Source organism: Lutra lutra, chromosome 14 (assembly GCF_902655055.1).
Source record: "Lutra lutra chromosome 14, mLutLut1.2, whole genome shotgun sequence".
Lineage (NCBI taxonomy): Eukaryota > Metazoa > Chordata > Mammalia > Carnivora > Mustelidae > Lutra > Lutra lutra.
This window is the reverse complement of record NC_062291.1, coordinates 17,399,791-17,420,531: the sequence shown is the minus strand read 5'-3', so window position 1 is coordinate 17,420,531 and position 20,741 is coordinate 17,399,791. Positions and strand designations below refer to the sequence as shown.

Sequence of the window (20,741 nt, the reverse complement as noted above, 5' to 3'; positions counted from 1 at the left end):
AAAGGTCGTTTGCTGTGATAGCTTCCACACTCTGAGATCTTGGTTTTGAGGAAGGAGCTCATAGTTGGTGTTCAGGACATTCAGAAAGGGCCAGAATGCCAGGTGTCCCAGGTACCTGAAGGAAACCAAAGCTAGCCCTCCCCATCCTTTAGGAGGGGGACCCTCTGTAAACTACATAGCTTCTGTCAATGAATGTCAAAAATGTTTCAGATCGGGGCGCCTGGGTGGCTCAGTGGGTTAAAGCCTCTGCCTTCGGCTCAGGTCATGATCCCAGGGTCCTGGGTCGAGCCCCGAATCGGGCTCTCTGCTCAGCAGGGAGCCTGCTTCTCCCTCTCTCTCTGCCTGCCTCTCTGCCTACTTGTAATCTGTGTCTGTCAAATAAATAAAATCTAAAAAAAAAAAAAAAAAAAAGTTTCAGATCATTTTAAATAGAATAACTTTTTTTAAAAATAGATGGACGATGAAAGATAAGGAAAAATTATGTATCTCCGACATTATGCATCTTCAGCCTTGCCTCACATGATGAGAGAGATTACTCAATAACCACCAAATTAATCTCAGTTTTCAAGAGAGCTTGCCCCCATCTTTAATATTACTATTTCACTTAACTTGCCAATATTTCTACTGAATCCTGTTATTCAAGGGTCAATATTTTAAAGAACTGAAGGGGGAGAGGGTACGAGAGAACACTACTCAGTGGGGATGCTTCTGTAATTCTACCAGTTTATAAGCTGGAGTATTTGTGTTCCTGATGTTTTTAGTAGGTTTGTATGCCAACTGATAAGTAAACGATTTCTAAAATGAGTTTTCCTTGCCTTACCCAAGCCGCCAAGCTGAGTGCACCAAGACTGCACGAATCCAGTCGGCATTACCCGCGGCCAAGCCTGCTGCACCTACGCCCGCACCTGTGGCCACACCCCCGCCGCCCCCGCCTCCCCCTGGGGCACACCTGTATGAAGAGCTGGGGGACAGCACCATGTAAGTAGGCTTTGTAGGCGCTCTTACAGACAGGTGGGTGTGATGGATGCTGGGGGGTGAGTATTTCATGTCAACCTGATGCGGAAATGCAGGTTCCTTGAATTATAACATTTTTCTTAACAAAACAAAAAACTAAATTGTTAGGATGAGAACCTAAGAAAGGGTGAGCTGAAAAATAATAACCAAAACACAAGCCAACCAAAAAAGAACATGAAAAACTTAGAGAAAATTTGCAGATGTCTAGCTTGAATAGTCTATTTGTAAACCTTCACAATTACGCATATATTTTTTCTCCAGAATTAAAAATACGTTCTGAAATTTTCTCATAGAAAATAAGGAGAAATAAAACTATCATAAAAAAATCAAAAACAAAAAAAAACAAATCATAATCCTGATTTGGTATCAAAAGCCAACTCCTGTTTGGAAGTTTAAAACTGATGTGATGGTTTAAATCACAGACTTTTTGAAGATGCAATCTTAGGATGTCATAAGATAGAGTAATGAAAATCTGAAACCCAAATAAAGAATTAAATATCCAACCACTTAAAGAATATACTTTTCATTATATTCTTCTCAAAAGAGACTGCTGTAATGCTTAATATTGCTCCTACAATATCCCGAACCTCTAAGCAATATTAAATCATCCACATTTGAAAACTCTTAGATTACTGTGAAAAGACTTCACAGATATTTTCCATAATGATGCTACCCTCATAACCTGATTCCTTTTGGACTTACTTAACTTGCCTATGTTTTAAAAATTCAAGAGTAACTATTTTGGGACATGAGATGCAGAACAACCAAGGAGATGATAAAATTCTGAATATGACTGAATTAAATCCAAGACAGCTTTTATCAACTGGAATTTGGTGGAGTTGAGGGACTAAAACACATTCAACTGTGTTACATTTGTAGCATTTACTAGTAGGAATAAAGCAAGCCTCAAAAATTATGAAATTTTACCTTTTAATGAGACAAGTGGTTTTAAACACATGTATCAATATTATTATACAAGGTGATGTTAAGTTTTAAAAATGTTAAAACAGATTTTAATATTGTGTATCTTAATGCTAAAATTGAATGTTTGACAGTTGAGTGCTTGGCATTCCATTTCTAAAATAATATGGTAAAGATTCATGCTTTAAATATAGTTTTTAAATTTTTTAAATTGAGTTGAAAATTATGGTCTCTTTTTGAATTACTGGTGAATGTAGGAATTGAGCCAATATGATTTGATTCTCTTTATATTAACCACCTCTCTCCAGAAAAAAAAAACTCAGAAACTAAAAAGATTTATGTGTAACGTTTTCTGTTATCTGAAGTTAGTGGCATATATTCATTTTTACTTAACAAAAGTAGATAGACTGTAACATCATCTGGAATAAATACAGTTTGATGGTGACCATTTTCAAATAGCAACACTTAAGGACTATTTTCATTTGAAAAATTGTGGTAGACTTAGAGAATTTTTCAATTATAATATGTATTTAATGAAGTATTTTGTGTTCTTCACATTTAAACATCTTTAACAAATGTTTAACCTATCTATTTAAAAGCTTTATATAGGGATTCTAACCATATGTTACTAGAAAATAGATTCGCTCCAAAGGAATTATTACCAAATTTAAACAAACAAACAAACAAAATCAAAGGTCATTTTGAAAAGAATCTTAATGATCTAATAATGTCATACAGATTCGACAGATGGTCTATAATAATCACCACAGTACTTGTATATTTACTTTCTTCCAAACAGTATGTTTATCTTCTTTAAAAATCAGTGTGGACTAATTTTTCAGTTAGGACATAGAAACAATTCTTAGATTCTCATTTAAAATATCTGTTTCGGGATTGAAATCAACCATATGATATGTAACGAAGGTAAATTTTACCTATGTATAGGAAACAGATAGCTAGCTATTTTATGGGATGAGACAACCAAAGAGATGCCATATGGTTTTATCTAAAATATTATTACATATCAGAGTAAAAACAAAATATGAAAACATGCATTTTCTTTTCTGGATATGCATATCAAATGTTTACATCAAATTCCTGTTAGTATTTTCATAACCACCTCAAAGTAACTATAGTTCAAACTCTTTTTTTTTTTTTTTTTTTTTTCTGTCGCATGTTTTCTCTTTCCCACCTGTGGATACATAGGCATAAGTAAGTAAATAATATCATTCTAATATGAGGTGTTAGGGAAAAAAGATACAAGAGAATAGATTAAGTTTTACTCTAAATGTAGTGATCTTCATCATTTTACCATGGAGTCATTTGCTTTTAAAAAGAAATTTCTCTCATCTCTCATTCACTTTTGGTACCTTGAAAACCTGTACCTCCCAAGAAGTATATCAAAATTCTTGCTCTTAATTTGTTAAAAGTATTTCAAGATGTCTCTTAATCCAAGTGGTACAGTTCCATTATATAGGTAGTTCTTAGCAAGAACAAATCTTTTTTTTTTTTTTTAAGATTTTATTTATTTATTTGACAGAGAGAGATCACAAGTAGACAGAGAGGCAGGCAGAGAGAGGGAAGCAGGCTCCCTGCCGAGCAGAGAGCCCGACTCAGGACTCGATCCCAGGACCTGAGCCGAAGGCAGCGGCTTAACCCACTGAGCCACCCAGGCGCCCCCAAATCTATTTTTTTTTAAAAGTACCAAATAATATGTCAAGTCCATTTTAAAAAAAAAATGACTTTGCAAGATCAGGAGAAGGATTTGATGTCTATTGAATCCAGATTGTCTGTTCTTCCCGAGTTATCTGTGCGGGCCTGATACCCCAAGTCCAGCTGTGAGGGTTCTTCCTTAGGAGTTTGTTTCTTTGTGAAAAGGCACAGTAACAGCCTCAGCTTTATATATAGCATTGTATTGTCTCGCCTGTTTTGCTTTTCAGCGTGGCCACTTAATTTTTTTTTTAAAGATATTATTTATTTATTTGACAAAGAGAGAGGGATCACAAGTAGGCAGAGAGGCAGGCTGAGAGAGGGGAGGAAGCAGGCTCCCCGCCAAGTAGAGAGCCCGATGTGGGGCTTGATCCCAGGACCCTGGGATCATGACCTGAGCCGAAGGCAGAGGCTTTAACCCACTGAGCCACCCAGGTGCCCTGGCCACTTAATTTTTATTCACAGTATTTCCTTTTATTTCATTCCTGCTGTGTGGGTAAATATTAAATATTGAGCTTGAGAGCAAAGTCTGAGGAGAGGGCATTCAAAACCCACCAGCCTTCCTGGGCGAAAGGTCCCAATGCTTTCAATAGTGATATGTGCTTATGTCCTTTCCCTTAGTTGACTTTATCACTCTCAGCCACTGTGACTCAGTGTCAGTGTATGAGCAGATCTTCCAGGGATATTGAAACTATGTGACTGGAACATAAGTCTTTTCATTAAAGTCAGTCTTGACCAAAATTTGACACAGATCATATTCAAAATAAATGCCAATAGCCCCTCTTGTTATTTGTACTGTTTATAGCATTTTATAATGGATTCAGCTTAAGATTGAAATAGAAAGAAATAATCTCTGTTCAGGTTCTAGCGTAACTTCAATTTCTCAACTGTGATTTTGACCTCTATGAGAGAAATTCTCCCACCTGTCCTTGAAGACTTTTAATTCTCTAATCTAGGGAATAGAGAATTCCTTTCTGTGTTCTCTTGTAAGTTTTGTCTCAGACTGGAGAGTACTTTTAGCTCCAGGACAGAATGACTGAGAGGAGAGATAATGGTACTGATTCGGATACAGCAAAGGATCCTTCTCCCCAGACAGCCAGCTCTGAGCATTGTCCACCAAAGCAAAGGATATGAAACCATTAGCCAAAATGCTGGTTTGCAATTTGGAATCATGATTTCTACATAAGAGAACTGTTATGTGTGGTCATGGATACTTTGCTGTATCAAACTCACTAGTCCCCCCCCCCCCCCCAAAAAAAAATCATTCTACGGATTGATGCATTTTCTTAAAAAAAAAAAAAAATGAAAACTTCTCATGCTACTCACAGCTCTCAAGCTTTTCTTGCCCTGCCTTTTTGAGTACAGGGACATGAAAGTAATGTCTGGCTTCGGTAGATTAGTGTTATTTGGCCTTCTATATTTTGAAGTCGTAATGAGAACCATAAAGACATCTTTCTCATGAAAGCTGTGTCACAACCTGTTTCCTTACATTTCATTATCTTCTTTTCTTTCAAGTCTTTTCCTTCTCTACCATTTCCAACAAAGCAGGGGAAGTAAGTCAGTCTCGGAAGACAGGAAAAGTCCCCAAACTGTGATGCCTTTTTCTTCCAGCACTACTGAGGCTCACAAGCAGGCTCATGTAGATGGATCTCTTAAGAACAACCAGCCCAAGTCGGTAAGAAAATTCACACTGATGTCTGACGAGGACGCCTCAAGTATCCACGGTACGCTTTATAAGGAAACTCTAGATGCAGGACCAGCAAATTCAGACTTTTTACTAAGAACAGATTTTATAGACTCATTTTTACCCAAAACACAAGCCAGGAGCAAGTCCCTGAGGGGCCCAAGAGAAATGTTTCAGAGGATGTGGAATCAGCCAGTCTGCTTCCCTCAGAGACCAGTGTGGGAACTTCCCAAGAGACCAGGAGCCATAGAGCTGGAGCCGTGGCAGAGCAATAGGCAGGAAGGTGGAAAGGAAACCACTAGAACCTTTCCAAAGAGAAAAGGTAGCAGCAGTCCCCAGTCTACTGTTGGAGATTCGAATGTACCCAAGAGAGGAGAAACAAGGCAAGGTGAATCACTGCTCACACATGGAGCAGAGCCCTTGGAATCTCTGTCTTCAGACTCCTCCTGTTTCTCTCCTTCATCTCATTCTTCTTACTCCACTTTGCCAACTGTTTCAAGAACCATGGAACTCCTGTCAGAACCTGATATCATCCTTTCCCCTGCTGACTGTTGCTTGGAACTTTCTCCTTCAGTGCCCTGCGTTTTAAATTCCCCAGACTTTAGGAGAGAGACACCCACATGTACGTTGACAGTTGAAGCCAGAAGAAACATTTTTGAAATCATTCCCAAACCACCAAATATCTCCCCTCCTCCCCCTCCTCCTCCACCTCTTGTCCTTAGTCCATTTGCTCTTTCCTGTCTTCCCCCTCCTCCTCCAATTCTTTCACTTTCTGCCCCTCCTTCTCCTTCCTCTTCTTCTTCACCTCATCTATCTTCACTCTCCTCCCTCCGTCCCTCATCCTCCCCTCTTCCTTCTTCTCTGTCTCTTCCAACTTGGGCTCCATCCACTAAGCGTGTCTGTGTCCCCATTGTTCAGCGCACTGTCAGTGTGACGCCCCCCGAGGAATTGGAGTCCTCTGTCAGACAGCCGCCAGCATTTGCAACAGCATGTCGTGCAAATTTCCAGAGAGAACCAAAGGGCATCCTCAAGCATATTAAAAACTTAGCCGACCTTGAAAAGTCGGTAGCTAACATGTACAGTCAAATTGAAAAAAACTTCCCGCCAACACACAACTCAAGACTGGAAACTCGTTGCTCTCCAGAAACAGAAAATGTGGAAGTGACTGAATGCGACCTGGGGAATTTGCACAGTATTGTCGAGGGCACTGAGAACCCACCTGACAGTCAATCTACTTCACTGTAATGTTGATTTTCCTATTTTAACTGGACAACTCTTTTGTTGACCGAAATCTTCGAGTGGAGGCAAATTTGAACATTAAAGAAGATTCCATTCTTTTACCCCAAACTCAGTGCAATGCTGTTTTTTCCTCATTTTTTTTACTTTTAAAGATTATTAACCTCATCATTTCTAACTCATAGATTTACCTTAATTTTCTTAACTACGAAGTAGCATTATTTGTCTGCATTTATTTAAAAAGTAAGTAATTTTAATCTATTTTTCAATGGGAATATATGGGCAAGAAAGTTACATCTCCAGCTTAAACCAATGGCCTGTTAACATGTTAATGCAGTAATGCCTACGTTTACTTTCTGATCATAGTTTTACTGAATGCTCCTGGAAAAAAAAAAAAAGCAAACTGTTAAAATAATACCCCCAAAATGATATCATAGGTTCTGTTCTCTCCTTGAAGTCTATGTATTTGGTAAGGTTAAACACTACCAAAGTAAAAATGTCATGTATCCAGAAATACAGGACTTGACAGATATGGTATTTGGAAATAAATCCCAGGTGCTGTAAGATGTAGTCATCTGTTTTCTTACAATGACATTCTTTACTCTGGCTTGCTTTTATCTTACTAGTATGCTTATACATTTGAAAAATCTTTTACTTTTTTAATGATGGTCTTATTCTGTTTATTTCTCATTATGCTTTCTCTTCCCTTCCTTACAATGAAAATAAATCTTGAGTTATGGCTTTTGTAAGACATTTCAGTGTTCCCACAGATGTTTAAAGTGGTCTTCAGTTTTGCTTGTCGACATGTTGATATCATCTCATAATTTTATCAGAAGATTCTCCCTTCAAGGAAAATATTTTTCTCCAGTTTATTTTTTTTTCTCCAGTTTAATAAAATCCTAATAAGTTTCATCAAAATAAGGTTTAATAAATGTCTACGAAGGTTTGCCTAGTATGATTTTAGTTAATATTTGATGAAAATTATAAATATTTTTATTAAGTTTATCAATAATATAAAATGTTCATCAAAATTTTAGAACAGCATATTGGCTTCATTTCTATTTACCTTTCTTTGCTCTAGATAAATCATCCAAATTTAGTTGCATGAGGAAAATATTAACACTTGAAATAGAAATCAAGAAGGAATATATTTAGCAAACTGTCCTCAGTTTTATATACGCCTTTACTCTTTATATTAGGCAAAGATGATAAAAATATATACTTGAGAAAGGAATTTTATGTTTAGTTGTTCTCAGAATTCAACTTGATAAATTCTTAATGGCATCAGCTCAGCTAAGTGTTACCTTCCTATCTTTTTAATGAAAGTTACACTTGACCAGCAAGTAATTACACTGTTTTCCCATATAACACATGGAATAAATTGTATTTGTAATTCCCCACTGTGAATACAGGTGTAATTATTTGATTTATTCTGCAGTTCTATTATAGAAGATAAAAGTCTGCACAGGAAAACAAAGCGAAGTTTCAAAATATAGGCAAAGGTCCTGCTTGATACTTTCCATTTTAAGTATATTAATATAGGCTCAGGGAGGGCCTTATAATGCATCATTTCAAAGGTTTTGTTCAGCTCTTACATTATGTGACATTTCTTCAAGAACGTGGTCTGTTATCCCTGTTTAATGGTATCAGAGTTTAAAAAAAAATCTATAGATCTAATTATTTTCATTAGCTCCTCTGATTCAGATTCTTTTCATCCAAATCGAGAGTAACTTACTTCTTGGGGTTCTTGAACATGATTTTTTTCTCTCTTTCACTGAAACACTTCAGTTGGAGTTTTTGTTGGCAGCTGGTCATATGCATGAGAACTTGTGCTATTTGGCGGACTCTGACAAGGTATTATTCATGATTGTGTAAGCCTTTGATATGACTGTGTGTTTTTTAAAAATATTTTGTATCAACTTCTTGAATATATGAAAGAAATTCCTTGAGAATGTATTCTCTAAATAATTACAAAGAAATATAAAAACTCCAAATAACAATCTCATGTAGGTATCTATAGCCTTACTGAATTTGTAATGTTTTCTACATCATTTTTATAATATTTGTCTAAATATCTTACTAGTATCTTGTGCTTTTTAAATGAAACATCCATTCCCATGTTTGTTTGGTTTTCTTTTTAAATTATTATCCTCTTTTTTTAAAAGATATTATTTATTTATTTGACAAAGAGAGAGGGATCACAAGTAGGCAGAGAGGCAGGCTGAGAGAGGGGAGGAAGCAGGCTCCCCGCCAAGTAGAGAGCCCGATGCGGGGCTTGATCCCAGGACCCTGAGATCATGACCTGAGCTGAAGGCAGAGGCTCAACCCACTGAGCCACCCAGGCACCCCTCCATTCCCATGTTTTATATTTACTTCAGTTTTTTACATATACATTCTATTTGGAGATCTCCAACTTCATCATAGAAGTCAGTTACAACATCTGCGTAAGACCTATTATGAGTACACAGGCCAAAATACTATTCCTCTTCTCAATCCTTGAGCCCCCACAACCTGACAACCAACCTCCACAGAAAGAATATCATTTTTTTCTTCTGCATCATTATGCTCTAATTAGTGCATAAGAAATTATTAGTAACTTTTTAAAAGACGAAAGTAGGTTACCATACATTTTCCTTATTGTTAAAAGTAAACTTAATGTAAAGAAGTAGTGTGAAGTAAATAATTAATACACGTTGAATATAATCTACATAAAAATGCATTAATATTATATGACTGGTCTTAGAAGGACCAAAAGGAAGTCATGTTAGTTGTAAGCCCACAGACAGTGATACCCACTGATTCTGTTGTGTGCTTTTTCCAAGTGACTTTCTGCTTTTGAGCTGAGACAGACAATACAAATAACCCCATGAAAGGTAACAGAAAGGTTAATGGAAACATGTAGCTCATCTCTTGATATTTCATTCTCTACATGTATGGAAAATACTGCTAATGAAAAAAGTTAGCTTAAATATCCTGGAGAATAAAGTTCAGCTTTGGCTGGACACTTTATTTCATGTATGTGACTCAATTCTCATTACTAAAACCAGAGTATGAGTGTCTCTATCTATGTCTGAAAGATACAAATTGAGGAAACTTCTAAATGCTTTAGAAGGATTATCATTCTCATAACTATTGGCAGAACCATAGAAGCAAAATTCACTAAAGAACCATTTCAAATAATGAATTGCCAACAGGATCAAGTAAGCATTATACTACCATTATTACCAACCATTTCAATCAGCAATGCCTTAACCACTTAAGATTTGTTCAGATAAGTAGACTTATTTTGTAAAGGCCTTGTAATAGTTTAAAGAAATTTTCTAGAGAGATATGTGCCTCTTCATAGCAGTCCCTAGCTTTATATACATGGTTCATAACAGCATATGATACATATAGTACTTTAGATGAACTGTAAGTAATAGACAAAAATCTTTATAACTAATGGCATTCAACACTGAAAGCATTGTATACTCCCCCCCCACCCCAAGTACAGCTGAACATTTCCTCAACTTGTGGCCAATGAACTTTATAAATCTTTATTTAATATTGAATATGAAATGGAAGTGAAAATATTTAGCTCTTATATTTATGTCTAATAATGTCACTGACCCTTAAAAGCTAGTCATTATTCTGCATTCATTATTTTTAGAATCAATTGATGCAAACAGACAAAAAGCATCTTACAAACGTTGGGAAGAATATATTCTAGTCATTGAGGTAATTTCTCATTCTGTACCAATATACTCTTCATGTATAAAACACATCTTTTCCCCAAATGAGTATCTTAAATGTATCAAGACTTGGCAAGGTTAGAGATGATATAGAATATTTTTAATCCAGTTGACAATAACAGAGTCAAAGTGCGTTACTATATACCACTGAGATAAAATAGATTATTTAAAGTATGCTGGCGCTAGGGTCTGGCCTGCTAACTTTGTAGTCATAGAGGCATGAAACTGCGACCTTCCTGTCCTGATAAACTGCCACAAAATGTATTTCTAACTGAGACAATTTTTAGTAAAGATTACCTTCTCATTTTTCTCAGATTTAAAAAAAAAAATCTTATCTATACTTTTCTTGAATCTGAAACTCTAAGTTGTTTAATACTGATCTCTCTGTTTCTGCCTTGCAGGAGAGTTTATGCATCAGAGGTAAGGGCTTTACAGTGTTATATAAAGCTTACTAGGAAAATATTTACGTTCTAGGCAGGACTGACTTTTCTTGCATAGCTAGGATATTTTCCTTTACTTCAATAAAACTTAGAAGTACGCTGGGCTATTTATTCTCTTTTATACCTGTTGCTATTTTGTTCTGAGGTTTTAAGTGGGTGAACAAATATCAAATGCTCACCTTTCCAAGGATAGATTTATTGTTTCCTGAATTGCTGTTACTCAATATTGTGACATTCACCCAAATTTATTTTTCTAAGGCTAGAAATGTACTTTAGAAACCTTTGTTTTCTTTTACCAGAGTCCAAGTCTCCTTCCTAACACATTAGAACTTAAGATCTTAAAGAGTTTTAAAAAGTCACACTATGAGAATGCTCAGGCTTTCCATAGTGTTCATTTGGAGAAGATAGTGGCGATTCAGGCCAGTGGGATCTGGCTAGCTGCTCTCAAAGTGGTACTGCCAATGAGGTCACCGAGAACCTAGCCGAATTTAGCAGACAGCTTCCCAGTCAAGAGAGTGAAATGAGCTCACGACCTAACTGGCCACCAGCTGAGAACGCGTGAGTCCTAATGTATTTGGAAATCAGGCTGAATGCATTTCAGAATAACTGGTTTTCAGAGACAGGTAACAGATTGGATCAGACTGTCTCTACCATCAACTTCTTCCTCCTTTAAATGAATGCCTTCAGTAGACAAACTAGCTCACAGCCTCACGAAAAGTCAGTCCTGCCTTCAGTCACCTGGCTGTTCTCTGGGCCATTTCCGAAGGCTGATTCGCCACTGGAATTGTTTCCCAGGATTTTTCTGCCCACGTTCCCAATGTCATTCCCTTTAAGATTTGTGTTGTGTATCCCTCAAAGAGTGGATAAACCAAAATTTGAAGTATGTCTCTTGTTCGCACGTATTATAGTATAAATTATCAGGAAACACACTGTAGAGACCGTGTTTCCTTTAAAGGAGTAGGGGTGAGGCTGAGAGTCAGTAAGGGGTGATCCCTGCAAAATCCAAGGAAGGACAATTTTCCGGATCACAAAAGAATTTCTGAAAGCGTGCTCAGTGTTCAGCTGTAAGTAACCCACGTTTTGGTAAAAAAAAACAGGGAGCATTTCTTAACTATGACGATGCGTTATGACTATATGATTATGTTATGCTCTACCCTTCTCACTAATGAACCTGATTACATTTAATGTGGGGAGAAAAAAGAGGGGCAATTTAAAACAAGGTTAAACTTGTTCAAAATAATCCTGTGGCACTTGAAGTGCTTTTAAAATAGTAAATAACTTTTTATACGAAGAAGAAGTTTGAACTGAAAAGTTACTTATAGGTTTTCATCGATTAAAGGTTATTAACTTTGATGTTACCTAAAACAATGATGAGACAGAAAATAATTCTTTGTTATTTCACATTCCAACATCAATAGTCAAAATATTGGTAGCTATCACATGAATAATAATTCATAATCCTACGGTAACCGTTTTAAGCTGTGGCCTTTTTTTTCTCTTTTCAATCATGATCTCCCTTCTCCACCTGAATTATCCTCTAAACCTTTTTCTATTTTAATTTCCTTTGGCAGCAACAGCAACTGCTGAGGCCTTCTCTTCTTAAACCAGAGGTATCAATTTTCTTTTTCTTTTTGACCTCACTGAATCTCCACTATAGCTTATGTCACTTTAAGGCCTGTCCAACACGCAGCAGAATGTAATCAAGTGGCATGATTTTATAAGATGGAGAAGGGGTGGTTTAAAGTAGAAACAAATATATAAATAAGTAAGCAAGCTAATCACTTCTCTCTTGCTTGTGGGGGGCTGAAATTCCAAATTTTTATCTTCATTCTCTAGGAGTTAGACAAATAAGACCTTTGATCCTATTGGAAGCAAGCTATCATTGAATAAGACAAATCATGAACTGTTTATTTATTCCAGTTCTTTGAAAAATGTTGATGGTATTTTGATAGGGATTGCATTGAATGGGTAGATTGCTTTTAGGTAGCACAGACATTTTCACAGTATTTATTCTTCCAATTCATGAGCATGGAACAGCTTTCCATTTCTTTGTGTCTTCCTCAATTTCTTTCGTGAGTGTTCTACAGTTTTCTGAGTACAGATCCTTTGCCTCTTCACTTAGATTTATTCCAAAGTATCTTACGGTTGTGGGTGCAATTATAAATGGGATTGACTCCTTAGTTTCTCTTTCTTCTGTCTTGCTGTTGCTGTATAGAAATGGAGCTGATTTCCGTGTGTTGATTTTATATCCTGACACTTTACTGAATTCCTGTATGAGTTCTAGCATTTTTGGGGTGGAACCTTCTGAATTTTCCACATAAAGTATCCTATCATCTGCAAAGAGAGTTTGTTTGACTGCTTCTTTGCTGATTTGGATGCCTTTTATTGCTTTTTGTTGTCTGACTGCTGAGTCTAGGACTTCTAGAACTATGCTGAACAGCAGTGGTGATAGTAGACATCCCTGCTGTGTTCCTGACCTGAGGCAAAAAGCTCTGTTTTGCCCCGCTGAGAATGATATTCACTGTGGGCTTTTCATAGGACGGCTTTTATGCTATCGAGGTATGTTTCCTCTTTGCCTACACTGTGAAGAGTTTTAATCAAGAAGGGATGCTGTGCTTTGTCAGATGCTTTTTTCTGCATCTATTGAATCAATCATATGGTTCTTGTTTTTTCTTTTATTAATGTGTTGTATCACACTGATTGGTTCGCAGATGTTGAACCAAACTTGCAGCCCAGGATCAGTCCCTCTTGGGCGTGGTGAACAATCCTTTTAATGTACTGTTGGATCCTGTTGGATCCTAGTATTTGGGTGAGAATGAATTTTTGCATCTGTGTTCATCAAGGATATTGGTCTGTATTTCTTTTTGACAGGGTCTTTGTCTGGTTTTGGGATCAAGGTAATGCTGGCCTTGTAAAATGAGTTTATAAGTTTTCCTGCCATTTCTATGTTTTGGAACAGTTTCAGGAGTATAGGTATTAATTCTTCTTTACATGTTTGTTTAGGTTTTCTATTTCTTTCTGGTTCAGTTTTGGTAGTTTATACATCTCTAGTACTGCATCCATGTCTTCCAGATTGTCTGATTTGTTGGCATATAGTTGCTTCATTTTCATTTGTTTCCATGAAATTTTTTAATTCTTTGGTTAGACCCATTCATTCTTAAGTAGGATGCTCTTTAGCCTCCATGTATTTGAGTTCTTTCCAACTTTCCTCTTGTGATTGAGTTCAAGATTCAAAGCATCGTGGTCTGAAAACATGCAGGGAATGATCCCAATCTTTCGGTACCTGCTGAGACCAGATTTGTGACCCAGGATATGATCTATTCTGGAGAATGTCCCATGTGCACTAGAGAAGAATGTATATTCTGTAACTTTGGGATGGAATATTCTGAATTTATCTGTGAAGTGCCTCTGGTCCAGTGTGTCATTTAAAAGCCCTTAGATCCTTGTTGATGTTACACTTAGATGATCTGTTCATTTCAGTGAGGGGGTATTAAAGTCCCTTACTATTATTGCTGATATGTTTCTTTGATTTTGTTATTAATTGGCTTATATAATCAGATGTTCCCGTGTTAGGGGCATAAATATTTACAACTGTTACAACTTCTTGTTGGATAGACCCTTTATATCCTACCTTATTTCTTACTACAATCTTTTAAAATCTAATTTGTCTGATAAAAGGATTGCTACATCAGCTTTCTTTTGATGTCCATCAGCATGGTAAATGGTTTTTTACCCCCTCACTTTCAATTTGGAGGTGTCTTTGGGTCTAAAAAGAGTTTCTTGCAGACTTCCTATCGACTTCATATCGTGTCTTTTGATTGAGTCATTTAGCCCATTTACTTTCAGGGTAACTATTGAGAGATATAAATTTAGAGCCATTGTCTAGCCTGGAAGGTGACTGTTACTGTTTATTGTCTCTGTTCCTTTCCGGTCTATGTTACTGTTGGGTTCTCTTTCTTAATTAGAGGACCCCTTGCAATATTTTTTGTAGGGCAAGTCTGGTGATTGCAGATTCTTTTAGTTTCTGTTTGTCGGGAGCCAATGAGGTTTATCCAAGGTACAATTATCACAGCTTGAAAAGTTTCACCTGGCTTCTAAGACACAGATTAGTGTGTCTCTTTTCAAAGTTTATGCAAACAGGATTCGATAGAATCCTGTGTTCCACTGACACCTGACTTCTGTTGCTCATTGTTCTGTTTAGGAGAGTCATTTCTGTTACTGGGTGATACAGTAGTGTGTATCTCATGGACTTGTGCCTCAGTTCCAGTTTTTGGCTGTTACAAATGATGTCTTTTGGTGCACAATTGTACACACTTATGTTTAGCATATAAATGGATCTATATTGAATTTTTGTGAAAGGATATGCATATATTTGACTTTTGTATTATTGCCAAACATTTTCCAAAGGATTTGGTGGATTTATAAAGTGTCTGAGAGATCTAGTTATCCCATGTCCCTGCTAAAACATGGCACTGCTGATTCTTCTGTTTGTTGGAACCCTTCTGGTGGGTAAACTGAAACAGTCTTACCATTGAAACTGGACACCTTTGCCAAAGTATTTATAAGCTGCAAAGTCACCAGAGAGTAGTAACATGAAGAAGCATCAAAGGAAACAGTGGAAGTGAATGGAGGTTATTAGATGCGAGTGAGGAGCACATGGGAGGTCTGTGTTGTGGTGATGGGTAGGGCGTAAACAGTATGGCAGAGGACAAGCAGTAAGTAGAACACAAACTGCTACCAGGAATAGTGCCAGCAACTAAATTCATGACATGGAAATGGAGCCCAGTGCTGCACTGCCATCTTGTTATTTTTCAAGAGAAACCAAAATCCTTTTTTTTTTTTTAATCACATTTTCTGATTAGATTTTGGGCAACTGCATTCAAGTAATAAAGCACAAGTGAGGGTCATTGTCCATATCCACCATGAAGCCTGTGAATTCCCCACTTTTTAGTAACATTTTTTTCTCTGACTTATTACTAGATCTGGACCGACAGAATTGTTATTTAAATAACAGATGACCTCAGGGATAAATACCTACCCATTTTACTGTGGGCACTGATACTTTTTCCTCCCTCCCTTTGCTTATTTCATTGCACAATTCATTTGGTTAAGTTTTACAGTTCAGCCAACTTGAAATGTTAAAATATAATGAAATTGAATTTAATAGTTATCTAAAACTAGTTATATGTGTATAAAAAATATGTATTTTTTTACCCTCAGGAAAAACATCTTTCTGTTAAGAGCAGAGTGACAAAATCACTAGTTAAGAATTTAGAACTGGAAACCTTGAAAGGGCTGCTGCCCTGACAATTATTTTAAGTAATTAAGTCCAGAATTAGCAGTATGTTTTTAAATGTAAACATTCCTGAGAGGTATCACACATAAATATCACAATTAATGTATAAATGATTACCAGGAAATTCTTTCATAAAAATAAATGTAATGAACAGAAGTGCTCGGGGTGCTGTGAAGCTGTTATCAGGAAGGTAACTTTCTCATTCCCCCAAGGCTAAAGTCTATTTAATAATATAAGTTAAAACAGAGTGAAGTATGAAATGTCTACTGATAGTTTTAAAAGTTAACCAAGAACAAGTGATATGCTTGTCTAGAAAAAATGTAGCTTTTTTACTCCCTCAGGTCTAATAACATAACCTTATTTTACATCAGATAGTTCATAGCCAGAAAAAGAAGTTTTGATTATGCTTGACTAACATGTGTAATTAAAGTTTTTTGGCAGGAGTGTTCTGAGAGTCATGGGATTCTAGGTCTGGAAATAAATCTGAATTCATTTGATCTAAAATGTGATAAGAATCTATTTTCAAATGCAATTTCTTTCTCTGAACAATAGGAGTTATCCATGGAGTCTGGAATTGATCCTGGCCAGGAATACGGACAAGATTATTACAGTTATGAGCATGGGTACATCTTCAGATTTTTTTTATCCAGTATCAATATTTTTTATGAATAATGAGCTACTGAATCTTATTACTAGCACTTGTGTTATAAATGTCACTTCGTCAGTTTCATCTTTGAAAAGGAATTACATATCTACTCTTAGTTTCAGTCAAGTTTTATCCATTTTTCTACATTCAGATCTGGTTTGATGTTCCATGTTGATACTGACTACAACTTTAACGATGCAGTAAAATGATTCAAAATTATTTAAATGAGAAATAGAAGTCAAACATATTTGCTCAATTCCTGAATTCACCATTTTGTGCATATGAGATGTTTATCTAACTAGTCAGCCTTAGGATTTTCCCAAGAGAAATTAAGAAGAAAACATATTTTAGAATCCAGTAATAAGCATTTCAAGTCACTATACACACATGTTAACTGCTTTCTAAAGATACAGAAGAGGAATGCATATACCATTCCAGACCGTGTTTGAAGCAGATCTTCACTGAAAGATAGAAACGTTATGTCCTGAATAAGCTATTCGTTTTACAGAGAATCTATTTCCTGCTCTAAATTCTTCAACTAATTAAGGAACTATATCCCCTTCTCTAAGCAACAGTCTCTCCCAAAACTTAAATCTGAAATAACCTCTTTTTACAGTTGCTCTAGGATACCATCATGGCAAAAACTACTGGCCAACAGGTTGTAGTTCTTAGCTATGGTTTTGTAACTAGTTGACAAGGAGCATGATAGGCACTGTATAAATATCTGCTGATTGAACGATGAGAATAAAGAAGAAAACAGGTCAGTCATGGTTGCCAGGACCTCATGGAAACATGCTAAAGGCTGGAAGTTTCTGTTTCAGGTATGAAATGCCTCAGTATGGAAGCCGTCGCCGTCTGTTACCACCAGCTGGACCAGAGGAGTATGGGGAGGTAGTTGGTGAAGCCGAGGAAGAGTATGAGGAGGAAGAGGTAATGCCATAATGTTTTACCCTAGTTGAACAGCAGGCTGCAAAAAATTCCAAAAATTGTTCATCCTATTCACTTACTACTCATTTTATGTAGGAATTTAATAACACAGACCATTTCATTGCCCTGTTTATAGAAGGAAATTGTTGTGCAAGTTTATTTCCTTCTATAAAATGTTAAATGCCTGAAATAAAGCCACAATAAAGTTTATATTTTCTAAAATCCTAAAAGTTAACATTATAATCAAATACATAAACACTATTTTGCAAAACAGTGGTTACTTTGGTAACCACATTGTCTGGCATACCTAAAAATCACGGAAAAGTACAGTTCCAGATAGAAACAAAATATTACCACCAATATGTTTAACAGAATTCTGTCATGTATGTCTTAACATGAGTCACTTTGCCTTTAATATGTACTTAGAACGTTTATGTAAAACAAAAACAAATCAATGTCACTGTAGCTTTACCCTGTTTAAAGTTGAGAAAATAGTCAACTATCACATAATTTCATTAAAGAAACCATAGGGAGAGAAGAGAGGTGATGATTACTTCTTTCTCCTTTGATCTAAAATAAACTCTGAATGAAAAAAAAAAATTAGAAGGCCTTAGATTTTAGTACTGTATAGTATAAGCCAAAATAAAATACTTCTTCGTGATCACTTTGCATCCATACACAGTGGGGATGAATGGTGGAGAACTGGGTCTGCTTCTCCGAAACCAGTCATAACTCTGCAGAGTCATCCCTGCTTGACTTGGGTGCGACAAGGTCCTAGCATAACCATCCTCCAGCTGACGGTTCAATTGCCTTTTCGTGATTTTCAGGAAGAGGCAAAGAAAATTAGAAAACCAAAAGTTGAAGTTAGAGAGCCTAGTGAGGAGGAGGAAGTAGTGGTCACCATTGAGAAACCACCGCCAGCCGAGCCCACGTACACAACGTGGAAGAGAGCCAGGATCTTCCCAATGATTTTCAAGAAAGTTCGAGGGCTCGCTGACAGAAGGGGCCTCTCTGAACTGGAGGGGGAAGAGTGGCAGAGACGCCTTGAGGAAGTGGATAAAGATTACCTGAAGCTCACTCTGGACCAAGAAGAAGCCACGGAAAGCACGGTGGAGTCGGACGAGGAGTCCTCCAGCGACTACACTGAGTACAGCGAGGAGGAGTCCGAATTCAGTGAGTCAGAGACCACTGAAGAGGAGTCCGAGTCAGAGACCCCCTCGGAGGAGGAAGAGAGCTCGACTCCGTCTTCAGAAGAGTCAGAGTCCACAGAGTCGGAAGGGGAGAAGGCCCGGAAAAACATCTTTCTGGCCAGAAGAAGGCCTGTGGTTGAAGAGGTCAAGCCGGTCAAAAGGAGAAAAGAGGAGCCCCCGGAAGAGCTGGAGGAAGAGCCAGCAGTGGAGGAGGAAGCAGGAGAGGAGACTGAGCTGGGCCCTGAGGAGGAGCCCGCAGGCCTCGAGGTCCCCGAGGAGGAGGGCAGTGCGGAGTCTGTTTCGGTGGATGCAGGTGGGGGCAGCGAGGAGGAGTCCGAGCCGGGCAGCAGTGTCAGCAGCAGCAGCGAGAGCCAGTCCGGAGGGCCCTGGGGCTACCAGGTGCCTGAGCGGGCCACCCGCAAGAAAGCACCCCGGGAGCAGCCCCCGGGAGCTGGCTCTGAGGACGACAACACGGCACTCTGAGACGGGGCCCAGGAGGTGGGAGTTTGCCGTGGCGAGTGCTCTTGCGTGCCGTGCTTTCTGTGTGCTCTCTGCAGTGATGCTCCAAGGGAGGAACGTGACTGTGACCTCTCACTGACCTAGGACTGGAAGCATGCCAGGAAGGGGAGCATATGTGCCCACCGAGTAGACTTGTACGTCAGAGCACATTAGGGTCAGACGGCCTCATCTTCCTGTGTTAGCCATTCCAAAGACGAGCGCTGAGTCCATAGTTAGTATCTGCCAGTGGGGTTTCTGTGAATGCACTGGGCATTACCAGGGATGCCCTGCCTGCTGGGATGGATTTCGGGAGTACATGGGCACATTTTTATTTCATCTATAGACAATAAATCATTAGGACAACACTGGCAACAACTGAGGCCTCTGTAAGTCTACTTTTGCATGTGTGTACATTTCAGCTGGCAGAAGGATAGGTAGAAGAAAAATTTGTAGAAATGTCCATTGTTTTCCAGTTGCTTACTAGAGGAAGTTTATAATCATTCATTTTCATTTTTGTGTATTATTGAATGATTCAGGATGGGAAGATTCTTTCTTTCCAGGTCACATCTGTTGAAATAAAATGATCCAGAAAACCAGGATATTCCGAGTGAATACAAAAAGGATACAAAAAGTTTGGCTAATAATGAAGCATTAATTAGAAATTAGAATGATGCGGCTTAAAAAAGTCCTTAAAATTTGGAAAAAGGAAGTATTAGTATAAACAGACTATACTAATACTGTGTGTTTCCTTCAATTTGACTTTGTAGAAGAATAGAGCAACTGTTAAACAATGGATAAGATCCTTATCTAAATTTAAGTAACACATACACTTTTCCTTTTCATGTAGAGCAATAATCTGATCTAGAATGCAAGTGCTTCCTAAAACGTCTGCTTCTTAACTGAGCAACCCCTTCTTCAGAAGTTAAGCTCTAAAACCAATGGACAGTTGGCGGGAAAGAATGCAATGTCTTCTTACCTCTTCTGAGTTAACCTTTGATGGCTTTCTGTCAACAGTTTTGAATTTTGCAGACCTTGTCCCCTTTGCTCCTTTCATTCCTTTGACTCCCTGTGTTTTATTTTGGCAGTGGACGAGAAAAGGAATGATCAAGTTAGTTGTGGATCGCGAGTACGAAACGAGCTCCACTGGCGAAGACAGTGCTCCGGAATGTCAGAGGAACCGTCTTCACCATCCCAGCACACACAGTAACATCAACGGCAACATCTACATTGCCCAGAACGGGTCCGTGGTGAGAACCCGCCGTGCCTGCCTCACTGATACCTTAAAAGCAACTTCCCCTGGGCGCCTGGGGAGGCACTTTAAGAAACTTGACAAGCTGGCAGTGACACACGAGGAGAGTGTTCCCCTGAACACGTTATCAAAGGGGCCATTCCCTACTGAGAAGATGCACACGAGACCGACTCTGGTTACGTTTGCCCCTTGCCCTGTG

The 20,741-nt window shown here is 37.9% G+C and overlaps 1 protein-coding gene across 3 annotated transcripts in view; it reads left to right on the top strand.

Annotated features, from left to right (window-relative positions):
* The window catches only part of PCDH15 (protocadherin related 15), a 1,821,443-nt gene extending 1,800,943 nt beyond the window's left edge, over positions 1 to 20,500 (top strand). For 2 of the 3 annotated variants that reach the window (XM_047702329.1, XM_047702330.1), the window contains 2 exons: positions 826 to 978; positions 5,161 to 6,861. In XM_047702329.1, the coding sequence (XP_047558285.1) occupies positions 826 to 978; positions 5,161 to 6,574 (1,567 nt within the window). In that variant the 3' untranslated portion in view covers positions 6,575 to 6,861. Of the gene's footprint in view, positions 1 to 825; positions 979 to 5,160; positions 6,862 to 17,499; positions 17,609 to 18,432; positions 19,294 to 20,378 lie in introns of those variants that run through there. The other variant, XM_047702331.1, reaches the window with a different exon arrangement.
* Positions 20,501 to 20,741: the final 241 nt, after the last annotated feature.